Source organism: Salvelinus namaycush, chromosome 27, assembly GCF_016432855.1.
Source record: "Salvelinus namaycush isolate Seneca chromosome 27, SaNama_1.0, whole genome shotgun sequence".
NCBI lineage: Eukaryota > Metazoa > Chordata > Actinopteri > Salmoniformes > Salmonidae > Salvelinus > Salvelinus namaycush.
In genome coordinates, this window is record NC_052333.1 from 15,638,567 (window position 1) to 15,652,417 (window position 13,851).

Consider the following 13,851-nt stretch of genomic DNA (forward strand, 5'->3'; position numbering starts at 1 on the left):
GGTGGTGATGATGTTGCTGTTTCTTAGTTCCCACCAGTTCGATCAGAGACCAGAGCCAGACTACCCCAGAACCTGCCCCTGCATCTGTAGGAGAGGAGAAACAGACCAGGAAAGAGACTGACAATGAGACCGAGATGGACAGGGAGGACACCCCAGAAACCATTCAAATGACTCAGGAGACTGGGGTGGAAGTGGACAAACGCATTGGCAAAGAAACCTGCAGTGACCCCAGTAAAGACACTGGCAGAGAGACCAGTAAAGACACTGGCAGAGAGACCAGTAAAGACACTGGCAGAGAGACCAGTAAAGACACTGGCAGAGAGACCAGTAAAGACACTGGCAGAGAGACCAGTAAAGACACTGGCAGAGAGACCAGTAAAGACACTGGCAGAGAGACCAGTAAAGACACTGGCAGAGAGACCAGTAAAGACACTGGCAGAGAGACCAGTAAAGACACTGGCAGAGAGACCAGTAAAGACACTGGCAGAGAGACCAGTAAAGACACTGGCAGAGAGACCAGTAAAGACACTGGCAGAGAGACCAGTAAAGACACTGGCAGAGAGACCAGTAAAGACACTGGCAGAGAGACCAGTAAAGACACTGGCAGAGAGACCAGTAAAGACACTGGCAGAGGCACAATAACTAAAGCTAGTCAAGAAACCAGAAAGGACAGCAGGAGCAGAGGGAAAGATGAGGCAGAAAAGATAATCAAGGAGAAAGAGATGGAGAGAAATGTTGAGAAAGAGACTGACAAAAAAGAGACCAGTACAGAGACTGTCAAAAAGTTAGGGAGTAAGACTAGAAACATGACAGTCCATGAGACCAGCAAAGAGACTGGGAAAACGACCAGTACAGAGACTGTTAAGGAGACTGAGAGAGAGACCTGTAGAGCTGTTAGTATAGTGGCCAGTAGAGCCAGCAATAGAGAGACTAAAAGAAAGCATGCTAAAAAGCCAGAGACTTGTAAAACACCTGAAAAGAAGACCTATACTCAGACTGTGAAAGAAAAAACTAAAGGTGTGTTCATGTTTTGAGTTTGTGGTACATGTGAGTGTGTGTGTGGCGTAGTCGGTAGTTTTCAGTGTTTATTTGGATCCTTGTTTGCTGTTACAATTAGCTGTGTATGTTTGTGCATACTCGCAATGAGTGCGAGGTAAGTGGCATAGTCAGCATTGTTGACTCTGTTTGTCTTCTAGTGACTCCTCCCCCCATCTCCCTTCCAACCACTGATCTGTGGGATTTCCTGAAGAAGCAGAACCGAGAGGCTGTGATTGGTCAGTATCTCTGCAGTGTGTTTTAATGTATTCTGACACATTATTGTTTAGCTGAACAGATGTATTATTTGACCTAAGCAGGGCTGATTTGAGATGAGCAAAATCCAAGTCAGTCCTATCCAACGAAGAGATAATGAGCAATGACACGCTATCAGACTGAGTATTGTGTTGAACTAGCCAGAGAGCAAATTATCTGGTGGAGGTCCTAGCCTCTCACCCACACCATTCAGTTAGCAGATCAACCTGGGTTTGGAGCTCATTGTCACTGATAAAAAAAAATAGGTTTGAGAATGAGGTCAATGGAAGACTTGTGTGAAAATGTGTGGTGATCTCAAGTCTGAATACCACACTTAGTGTAGGCGTGAAGACACTGCCTGTTTACTAATGTGAATGGGATGGAGTTTGTGGATATGTGAAGGTCCGATGAGCTCTTAGTCGTGCCAATTTTACATCTAACTAAGATGTTTGGTGTAGTATTTATCAGGTGAAAAGTGTTCATGAACAAACATTTAATTGAAGAATCCTTAGTGCTAACCGAATACGTCATAAAATGTCGTAATATATGCACAAACTCTTCCGACCAGTTTCGGATGGGAAGCATGCGGAAGCCTTTAGTCTGACGTGGCAAGTCTTCCCAAAATCCTGTCTCGTTCACTCGACTAATGAAAGTCTGGCAGAGTTGATGTTTGTATTTATAGTTTGAACGGTCACAGAGGCGTTGGCATTCAGCACTCGTATTTTATTGGCTCTGAGTAGAAATTATATTTCCTTGATTGTTCCTTGTACGATTTGGGCAAATCTAATAGAATGTTTTTTTTTTATACCAAATATTGTGATTTGCAATTTTACTTGTGATATAGGTCAAAACACTTGGGTGAACTGTTGGAATCATGGGAATATAATTATTATTCAAATTCTTTGGTTGGAATGCAGTGGGAACTTTGAATACTGTGTTTGGATTTATTTATTTTTTTTAAGCCAGGGAGGAGTTATTGTGACGGGGGGAGCCAAAGGGTTGGTCAGTGACGTCGAATAGATGTTACATTTTTCTCTAATGTCTCTGATTCATGTAACATATTCATGCTTAGCCTATTTCTCTCTGATGAATAACATGCATACTGTTGCACAAACAACATGCTGATCTAGGCCTACAGCACCAGTGGTATCAGACTGTATTAGATAGCTTAGCTATGTTTCCTCTGGCTCAGGGTATTTGGCTAACTAGCAATTACCATTTAGTGACTATTCTTGTGCCACAACTTGCTAATAAAATGCTGACTAACTAGATATTTACAGAGGGTAAAATGCACAAACTAGCCTAATAGTGTAATTATAGAGTGTATGTGGATTTATATTAAGAAGCAAAGTGGAAAGCAGCATTGTCACCAACATCTGTTGCATTGACAATGCAATGACCATGCAGAGCGAACTTGGAACTGCAAGTCTGCGCTCCTTGAGTGACGGGGCGGGGCTTGTTTGTGGGAAGCAGTGTGCCGAGAGGGACAACTCAAGTAGCAAATGAAGTCAACTATATAAAGTGGAGTTTCAAAATATTGCAGATTTGCAGACTGTTGTCAATTTGTAAAGCATACTTCAGCATATGGAGATGTTCTCCAAAATCTAAGTTATCATGCCCTTTTTATACTTTTAAAACTGGGGAGGTCCCTAAGAGATCCTCCCTCTGCTGCCATACCAGATTGTTACTTGATTGGTTGATATAGCTAGCGCTGACAAGTTATTATGCACAGAACGGTGGGTATGCAATATATCAAATGAAATTGTATTTGTCACGTGCACCGAATACAACAGGTGTAGACCTTACAGTGAAATGCTTAATTACAGGCTCTAACCAATAGTTCAAAAAAGGTATTTGGTGAACAATGGGTAGGTAGAGAAATAAAACAACAGTAAAAAGACAGGCTATATACAGTAGCGAGGTTACATACAGATACCGGTTAGTCAAGATGATTGAGGTAGTATGTACATGAATGTATAGTTATAATGACTATGCATATATGATAAACCGAGAGTAGCAGCAGCGTAAAAAGGGGGGGTTGGGGGGGCACACAACGCAAATAGTCCGGGTAGCCATTTGATTACCTGTTCAGGAGTCTCATGGCTTGGGGGTAAACACTGTTGAGAAGCCTTTTTGTCCTAGACTTGGCACTCCGGTACCGCTTGCCATGTGGTAGTAGAGAGAACAGTCTGTGGCTGGGGTCTTTGACAATTTTCAGGGCCTTCCTCTGACACTGCCTGGTGTAGAGCTCCTGGATGGAAAGCAGTTTAGCCCCAGTGATGTACTGGGCCGTACGCACTACTCTCTGTAGTGCCTTGCGGTCAGAGGCCGAGCAAATGCCGTACCAGGCAGTGATGCAACCAGTCAGGATGCTCTCGATGTTGCAGCTGTAGAACCTTTTGAGGATCTCAGGACCCATGCCAAATCTTTTTAGTTTCCTGAGGGAGAATAGGCTTTGTTGTGCCCTCTTCACGACTGTCTTGGTGTGTTTTGGACCATTCTAGTTTGTTGGTGATGTGGACACCAAGGAACTTGAAGCTCTCAACCTGCTCAACTACAGCCCCGTCGATGAGATTGGGGGCGTACTCGGTCCTCCTTTTCCTCTAGTCCACAATCATCTCCTTAGTCTTGGTTACGTTGAGTGATAGATTATTATTCTGGCACCACCCGGCCAGGTCTCTGACCTCCTCCCTATAGGCTGTCTCGTCGTTGATCAGGCCTACCACTGTGTCGTCTGCAAACTTAATGATGGTGTTGGAGTCGTGCATGCGTGTTTGTGTAAGCCTGTTTTGTGTAAGCATGTACAAAATATGACAAAGGGTCAAAGGAAAGCCAAAATTCCCTCTTCCTTTAGTTTGGCTGTCCTGACAGTTTTGATAGTTGAAAAAATAATCTGAATTTACCTTTGTTTTAGTCTTCCCTTTTCTTAAAACCTCAGCTGTGACCTTCTCATGTTAATAGGCTGAACCCTTCACTAGTTTCCATCTAGACTTTAACAAACTCCACCTTGCAGACTATTTTCTCTGAGGCGTTACTTCCCCAGGCACTCAAACTACTGTTAGGAGCCTGGGTTTCCGAGGCTACAGCAGACTAGAGGAATATCCTGCTGAAATAGGTAGAAGAAGCAGTGATATTGTTGACGTCAGTGAAGGATCTACTAACATGAAGTCATCTTCTGACCTGAGCGGATAAAGAGTCCTGACGAAAGAAGAACGAAACATAAGAAAACAGAGATGAGAGGATGGGAAGGATGATGTCAACATGCAGAGTTACAGACCTTAACCAGGGATCACCTTAGTTTGAGTCTGCCTGATGCAACCTGTGTGTTCCATCTTTTAGATACTTTATTGGCATAGCGTTATTGGGATCATATCTGTGTATCATATCTGTAATCTAACAAGGCAATCAAATACAGAACGTTGTCAGGTCAAAAGCATTGTAGTGTGTGAATGTGATGTATGCAATTGATATTGTGTGGATTAATGTTTTTATGTTAACCTGTATGAAAACTGCACAAATGTTCTGAGTGTATAGAGATACTCTTAGTCTAGAGCAGAAATAATCTTGACATGACGGGGGGTTTTGTGATTACTTTTTGGGGGGGGGGTCTTTAAAAAATATATTGTGGTGGATTACAGGTACAATATAGAAAATCATATTTCAGATTTAGTTTATATTCACCTGTGGGCTGCCACTCAAAAGTAACAAACATTTGAGAAAAGGTACATGAATAAAGTATTGATCATTGTGATCATATTACAGAGTTAAAAAATAATATAAAATGTAGTATGTAAAGGAAAATAAATTAAAGTGAGTGAGCCCCCACCCACAACCTCCCATCCCATTTCCCCAACCCCACCCATCCAAAATGTCTCTGTCTAACCACCTCCCATTTAGGCCTGGCTCGTGGTCAGCGTTCCAATTCATCCCAAATGTGTTCGATGGGGTTGTGCTCTGTGCAGGCCAGTCAAGTTCTTCCACACCGATCTCGACAAACCATTTATGTATGAACCTCGACTTGTGCACGGGGGCATTGTCATGCTGAAACAGGAAAGGGCCTTCCTCAAACTGTTGCCACAAAGTTGGAAGCACAGAATCATCTAGAATGTCATTGTATGCTGTAGCGTTTAGATTTCTCTTCGCTGGAACTAAGGGGCCTACCCGACCCATTATTCCTCCTCCACCAAACTTTACAGTTGGCACTATGCATTGGGGCAGGTAGCGTTCTCCTGGCATCCATTGGAAAACCTCCCTGTTCTTTGTGATTGTGTTTGAAATTCACTGCGCAACTGCGGGACCTTACAGATAGATAATTGTGTGGGGTACAGAGATCATGTTAATGTACAAAATCATGTTAAACACTATTGCACACAGTGAGTCCGTGCAACTTGATTAACAACTGTGACTTGTTTACTTAGGCTTAACAAAGAGGTTGAATAATTCTTGACTCAGTACATTTCAGCTTTTCAGTTTTTAATTAATTAGATTTTTTTCCAAAAACATAATTCCACTTGGACATTATGGGGTATTATTGTGTGTAGGCCAGTGACAAAAAAATCTCAATTTAATACATTTTAATTTCAGGCTGTAACACCACAATGTGGACAAAGTCAATGGGTGTGAATACTTTCTGAAGGCACTGTATATGTTTTGGATGTATGTGTTGGGCTTTATAGGTTGTTTATTGGTATGAGTTGGGCTTTCGCTGAGATTATTTCTTTACAAAGTCAAGTGTATTTGTCCAGGCCTCAATTGCTCCTTCGCTAGTACCATTCATTATCGCTGTCGATTTAATTCTAACTTTATCACTTGGAATAGTAACTGTATCTGCAGGTGAATTGGAAGAGTGACGTAATTGCCATCTAAGAGCCAACATATGTTTGATAGTCTCTGATTTAAATTAGCTGTAATTGTCTCTAATTAATTGAGAGATTTGAGGAGCTATCATTGTTAAGTAACATAGTAGATGTTAGTAACATAGTAAATTAATTTTGTAACTTTGTCCCAAAAGCATTTAGTTGCAGGGCAGTTCATCATCTGAAAGAATGTGTCTAACTGATTTTGGGGATAAAGTTGGGAGTTGTGGGCCAAAACATTTCCTTGGTATTTAATACAGTCTGAACGAATTTAAAAATCTATAAATTGATGGTTTGGATTACGGGATGCCAGGGTCATATTGTTTAGTATTCTGTTCCAATTAAAGGGTTGTTACGATTCACTTAGATCTGTAGACCATATTTTTTTAATGGCTAGCTCAGAATATGAGCTTTCCAAAAGTTGTTTATATATTATAGAGATCAGTCCTTTCAGGAGCCAAAATAATGTATTTCTAAACTCCATCATTGGATGGTTCAGTAGGTGAGTTTCCAAAGGGACTCCATAGGCCAGTATAGCTGACCCAAATTGTAAATATTGAAAAAGGGAGTTGTAAAATTCAAACCATTACTGTCCATGATTTCGGCAAGGGTACAGATTCCACATTTGGGCCATTGCGGGGATGCAAAAAGCCACCCTCCAGATCACAAGGCATTATTGTGACATATTGGTATATGAGCATGCCATTTTGATTCCCATTTACATTGTTTTTCAATTTTGTACCAAATAGAGATTGTGTGAGCAGTAATAGGACCAAGGTGTAGTTTACATTTGTTTATAGGATATATCAGTAAAGACCACCTCTTCCAGGGCAATAGGAGACACCATATTTCTCTTTTAAAGTAATAAATAATCCTACGTCTTTCTCTCTTTTGTAAGTTTGAAACCGCACTATTTTATCCCAATGGCCAGGAGGAGGACACATGGGAAGCATTGAACTACAGAAATGTCACCGTGGCAATTTATTCATTTTGACAATGGGTATTCTGCTGGTTAAAGCAACTGGGATGTTAGTCCATCTACTGAGGTCAGATTTAACCTCTTGAGCCTATGGGGGCGCCATTTTGACTTTGTTAAAATGAGTTCCCAAATTAAACTGCCTCGTACTCAATTCTTGCTCGTACAATATGCATATTATTATTACTATTGGATAGAAAACACTCTCTAGTTTCTAAAACCGTTTGAATTATTTCTCTGAGTGAAACAGAACTCATTCTGCAGCACATTTCCTGTCAGGGAGTGAGATTTCAGAAATCGAGGTCCCTGTTCTGAGGTCAGTTTATAAGTCCCCATGTAAGCCATCGGGCTACATGCACTGCATACGTCTTCCTCTAGATGTCAGTATGCGGGGAGAATTTGAATGGAGTGGATTGCGCAATCTGGGACCTTATATAAGACCGTGGAACGGAAGTACCGTCCTTTTCAACGGTGCGCCTGGCGCAAGAAGACATCACAATGGCGTCCAGGGCAAACGCTTTCGGTTTAGTAGTTCTATATCTCCGGTCATGTTTTTATTCGTTATAGGTGTTAAAGACATCATAAGGTAGTTAATTTAAACCGACTTATAGCAGTTTATAGCAGTTTATTGCGATTTTTCTGGGATTTCTTTGTCATGCGCTTTCACGAGTTGGACACGTCTCCAGTGGGTGGCTATCGTTAGCTGCTATTTCGACAGGAGAAGAGGACATCTTTCAACCCAAAGACGATTGTTCTGGAGAAAGGACACCTTGCCCAAGATTCTGATGGAAGCTCAGCTAATAGTAAGCAGTCTTTATGCTGTTAATTCGTACTTATGTTGACAAATGTAAGATAATAATTCCGCCATGAATTATGGTGCGGTCTCGCTTTGTCGCACGCTGTATTGCGCAGTAACGTTAATTTTAAAAATCTAACACAGCGATTGCATTAAGAACTAATTTATCTTTCATTTGCTGTCCAACTTGTATTTTTTAGTCAAGTTTATGAATAGTTTTCGATTAGAATAGGTGCCTCTTCAAGATGGCGCCGGACAGATTGCTTGAGGTTTTGGACACTATTCTCATTGTATAAGCACGATTTGTGCCGCTAAATATGCACATTTTCGAACAAACTCTATATGCATTGTGTAATATGATGTTATAGGTCTGTCATCTGAAGAATTCTGAGAAGGTTAGGGAAAAAATTAATATATTTTGGTGGTTTATACGTTATCGCTATTTTTGCCTTGAATCAATGCTGTTGTGATGTTTGCTATTGTGGTAAGCTAATATAACGCTATATTGTGTTTTCGCTGTAAAACACATAGAAAATCTGAAATATTGTCTGGATTCACAAGATCTGTGTCTTTCAATTGCTGTACGCTGTGTATTTTTAAGAAATGTTTTATGATGAGTAATTAGGTAATACACGTTGCTCTCTGTAGTTATTCTAGTCGCTTTGGTGAGAGTTGTGATGGTGGCTGCAATGGTAAACTATGATTTATACCTGAAATATGCACATTTTTCTAACAAAACATATGCTATACAATAAATATGTTATCAGACTGTCATCTGATGAAGTTGTTTCTTGGTTAGTGGCTATTTATATCTTTATTTGGTCGAATTTGTGATAGCTACTGATGGAGTAAAAAAATGGTGGAGTAAGAAAGTGGTGTCTTTTGCTAACGTGGTTAGCTAATAGATTTACATATTGTGTCTTCCCTGTAAAACATTTAAAAAATCAGAAATGATGGCTGGATTCACAAGATGTGTATCTTTCATCTGGTGTCTTGGACTTGTGATTTAATGATATTTAGATGCTAGTATTTACTTGTGACGCTATGCTAGGCTATGCTAGTCAGCTTTTTTACTGATGGGGGTGCTCCCGGATCCGGGTTTGGGAGGAACTAGAAGTTAATTGAGTTGAGCGTTCTGTTAAAGTTTCTGCCATTGGTTTTATAATTGGAAATATATCTACTCCCAAATATTTAAGACGAGAAACGATTGGGATTCCATAAGTAGAGATGGAGTCCTCCATCTGGGTCTTGAGAGGCAGTAGTGTTGATTTGGTTAGATTCATTTTATAACATGATATTAAACTGAATTGATCTATGGCAGGGGTGATCAGACTTTAGTTACATAGGATCTATTTTTTCCACCCTCTTCCTAATGTGGTCTACCCCCCGCCAATATTAAATAACATTTCAACTTATTGATTGGATGAATTGCACTGCATGCTGAAAGCTACGTTTTGAATGGCAAATCAGATACAAATATTTTGAATTTATTGTGGTGAAAAAATAATCTTCCTCCCACTCACTGTGAAAGTGGTAGATTTTTGGTTTGCTGCTTGGTCCAGCAGTCATTAAAAACATAAACACAACTTCATTAAAAAAAACTACCACTGGAACAATGAAGAATATTCTGGTACAGGTCTGTTACAGGTCTCGCAAGCATGGAAATGTAAATGTACTAACTGCAGACGGTTGCTATGGTAGTGACAGTTTGGAAAATAAATGTAGCAACTATAGTGCCACGGGTTGGTTCAATTTTATGTAAATCAAGCAGTTTTTTAAAATATAGTTTGGCTACGCAGAAATATTCGAGAGAAAAAAGCTAACCTGTAAGCAAAACATACGGTGCTTCAGAACTGTGGACCTCATTATTTTTAAGCGGACTCGATGGCAATGCTTTGAATACATTTTGAAAACTACTAGACCCTATTGGTCCTGGGCACCAATGATTTATGGTCTTCAATGCGATTGAGATACATTGTCTAGATATAGTAAAATATTGTCTGTGTATAATGAGATGAAGTGTTCAATAGATATAAGGGAAATTGGTTTTATTTCCTTTGATGGGTTCCATGGATAATAAAAAATGCAAAGGAGAAATCGGATCGCCTTGTCTACTACTTCTAGTGATTCTGAAAGGAGCAGAGAAAATATTTCCTGTTATAACTATGACTGAGGGATTGGCATATCGTATTTGAATCATATTAACCTGTCTAGTACAGAGGTTCCGCTACCGGCACCCCGTTCCGCTAGCGGCACCCCTCGCCAACAGCCAATGAAATAGCAGGGCGCCAAATACTGATTTCAAAAATGCTTTACAGCGAAAGCTCCACAAACAATTGTTAGGTCACCACCAAGTCACAGAAAAACCCAGCCATTTTTCCCGCCAAAGAGATGAGTCACAAAAAGCACAAATAGAGAGAAAATGAATCACTAACCTTTGATCTTCATCAGATGACACTCATAGGACTTCATGTTACACAATACATTTATGTTTTGTTCGGTAAAGTTCATATTTATATCCAAAAGTCTTATTTTACATTGGCGTGTTACGTTCAGTCGTTCCAAAACACGCAGTGATATTGCAGAGAGCCACATGAATTCACAGAAATACTCATAATAAATGTTGATGAAAATACAACTATTATACATGGAACTTTAGATACACTTCTCCTTATTGAAATTGGAGCCAATTCCCTTATGTTCCAAGACCGACCATAGATATGACCGTTGTAGTCTATCAAACGTTTTTTTTATGCATCGAAAGATAAAACAGCCCAAGGAGCTGTTGTTTCTGATGAAGCATTTAAGATATGTAATAGTCCACGGAGGTTATCCAAGGATTTTTTTTTAAATAAATTAACAAGCCCATTTGTTGCATGTGGACCAATTTGGGTAAGTAAATCTCGAGGCGGGATGACAACATTTTGGAAAACTGTTTATCAAAGATAGGGGGCGATAGTGAGAACACTGGGTAGCACCCTTAATTTTTTTAATAAAAGCTAAATTAGTGCTATGTGTTATTCATTTTGAGCAATAGCAAAAGTTTGCCTAAATGATTTCAACATTTTAAATACCTTCCCACCCATGTGATTTGCCTTTATTCATGCTATCCAATGCTCTTTTGAGTTCATTGATAGAGCTTTGGGTTCCCAGTGAGGCGGCTTCCTCTTGAGAGAGAATTTGTTCTTAATTCCTTTACAAAGGACTTAGTCTGGCTTGCTTTAGATTTAGAATGGTGTAAAGTTCTTTATAGAAGCGGGAGAATCTTTGATTTAATTTGGGTTCTGATAGTAATTCCTCTGTTTCTATTTCAGCTAATTGATCATTACTGTGTAGCTTGTTGGTCAACAAATGACTGAGACGATTACCATGGAAGTAATGGTTGAGTCTAACTCGATGAATGGCCAGTTCTGCTCTCTGTCTTATCAATAAATTAAGTTCTGTCTTGACTTTGGAAAAGTTTATTTATTCATTTAACCTTTATTTAGAATAAATGTCACACTAGAATGTGACAGAAATTAGGAAATTATACAAAATTGTAGCTGCTTTCTAATGAAGTTTGAATATGAATCTTCCAGCTGCTTTCTGTGACAACACCATTAGTGTTGTGGCTGTATCTATATGGTTTAATCCCAACAGGACAGATGGTGGCCCTCCCTTCAGACAGACGTAAGGAGCTCTGGGTCCCTGGGACTCAAATCCCAGCATGTGTAGACAGGACAACTTCAACGATATTCCAAGATGGCAGCATGTCAAGTCGTTTGTCTGTGACTAGTACATTTTAACCTACTAATAACCTATTTATTTATGGTTGCGTAACTTCGTTGTTGTGTAGTGCAAACTATTTTATTTTTGCTGGTGTAAAGATCACGGGTCCTCCTCAACTCGGCACTTCATTACTTGAAGTTTACCAAAGTAACCCTATCTCTGGCTGGCCTGAGTTCCTCCTTCGTCCGCGGAGTGTCTTGTCCAAGCTGCTCCTTTTTGCTCTTCGCCTGGCTGTCAGTGGCAGCTCAACAATCCCCAACCCGTTCTCTCTATCGCCCTCAACACCCAATCTACTCACACGCGCAAACACTCACATTGACTCACATACACGCTGTCCCTCTCTCCCCTTACCTTCGTTGGCCTCTTATTTTTTTGTCAGAGAAAATGTCAATTTACGTAGTATTGCTTTGTGCACTGACTACTGAACTCTGGAGAAAACGAACATTGTCGCAGGGTGAGTACATCTGACAATGTGCTCCCGTCCAATAGACATTTTGTCTGCAGGAACTCGCTCTTTTTTACTCGGTCCACTCGTCCAAGTGCCGATGCATTTGGGGCATGATGTGAACAGTACGAATTTGTGTCACTACCAAAGTCTAATGGTTTTAAATGACTGTTTTGTATTGTCTGGAAACTCACTTGTAGAATTCGCTTGCAGTAGGTCTCTTAAAAAAGAGAAGCCGTGCAAGGTTATTAAACAGAGGTGCCTAGTTATTCTTCTGTTGTTGATATCAGGTAACGTGCAACCTAACCCTGGCCCTGATATGCAATGTCTCCAAACCCCCTCTGATTTTAAATCAAGATCTGGTTTTGGTATTTTTCATTTAAATGTGCGCAGCCTGTTGTCAAAAATTGATGGGGTTAGGATTTGGGCCAAATCAACGGATGCTGATGTAATTGTGTTTTCTGAAACCTGGCTCAGCAAGTCTATTTTTGATAAGGATATTTGTATAAGTGGTTACAATGTTTATCGCACTGATCGGGTTAAGAAAGGTGGGGGTGTGGCTATATATGTAAAATCTAAATTCCATGTAAGTGTGGCAAAGTCTGAAACTATTTGTAAACAGTTGGAATTTCTTGCTTTGAATATTGAGGTTTCAAAGGGCCTCTATAACTGTGATTGGCTGTTATAGACCCCCCTCTGCTCTCGGTGATGCATTTTCTTCTTTGACGCACCTTATGACTAAACTTCTTTACAGTGAAATGATCTTGATTGGTGATCTCAACTGGTGTTGGTTAAAGCCGGTGTCTGATGATTTAAAAATGTTTTGTAATTCTATGAATCTTACCCAGTTGATTAACTCACCCACTCGCCCAAATCTTAAATGCCCAGATAAATCTACCCTGATTGATTTGATATTGACAAATGTTCCACATAAATATTCTGCGGTTGGTGTTTTTTGTAATGATTTAAGTGACCATTGTGCTGTTGTTGCTGTTAGAAATACTAAGGTTCCAAAGACAAATCCACGTTTTATTCGTAAGAGAAATTTGAAGTGTTTTAATGAGCAGGCTTTCTTTCATGATTTGTTTTATTTTGACTGGAGCAAGATTGAGCTTATCCCTGATGTGGAAACTGCCTGGATATTCTTTCATGATGTTTTTTTCCAAATAGTAAACAAACATGCCCCATTCCGCAGGTTCAGGGTTAAAGGGCGGGATAATCCATGGTTTTCTTCTGAGCTGTCTTGTATTATTCACGACCGTAATCTAGCCTGGGCTAAAGCAAGGAAATCTTGTTCTGATGCTGATTGGCTTATTTTTAGGCAGTTAAGAAACAAGTGTTCTTTTCTTCTCAGGAAGGCCAAGTCTGAATATTTTATGTCTGTTACCACTGATCATCAAATCAAATTTATTTTATATAGCCCTTCGTACATCAGCTAATATCTCGAAGTGCTGTACAGAAACCCAGCCTAAAACCCCAAACAGCAAGCAATGCAGGTGTAGAAGCACGGTGGCTAGGAAAAACTCCCTAGAAAAGCCAAAACCTAGGAAGAAACCTAGAGAGGAACCAGGCTATGAGGGGTGGCCAGTCCTCTTCTGGCTGTGGAGATTATAACAGAACATGGCCAAGATGTTCAAATGTTCATAAATGACCAGCATGGTCAAATAATAATAATCACAGAAGTTAGAGGGTGTAGCAAGTCAGCACCTCAGGAGTAAAT

General features: G+C 40.1%; 1 protein-coding gene across 1 annotated transcript in view; it reads left to right on the forward strand.

Moving 5' to 3' along the window:
• LOC120022087 overlaps positions 1-13,851 on the forward strand; it is an 80,028-nt gene that overhangs the window by 552 nt on the left and 65,625 nt on the right. Inside the window, exons 3-4 of the mRNA XM_038965902.1 lie at positions 28-1,017; positions 1,197-1,274. Of these exons, the coding sequence (XP_038821830.1) occupies positions 28-1,017; positions 1,197-1,274 (1,068 nt within the window). The remainder of the gene's footprint in view (positions 1-27; positions 1,018-1,196; positions 1,275-13,851) is intronic.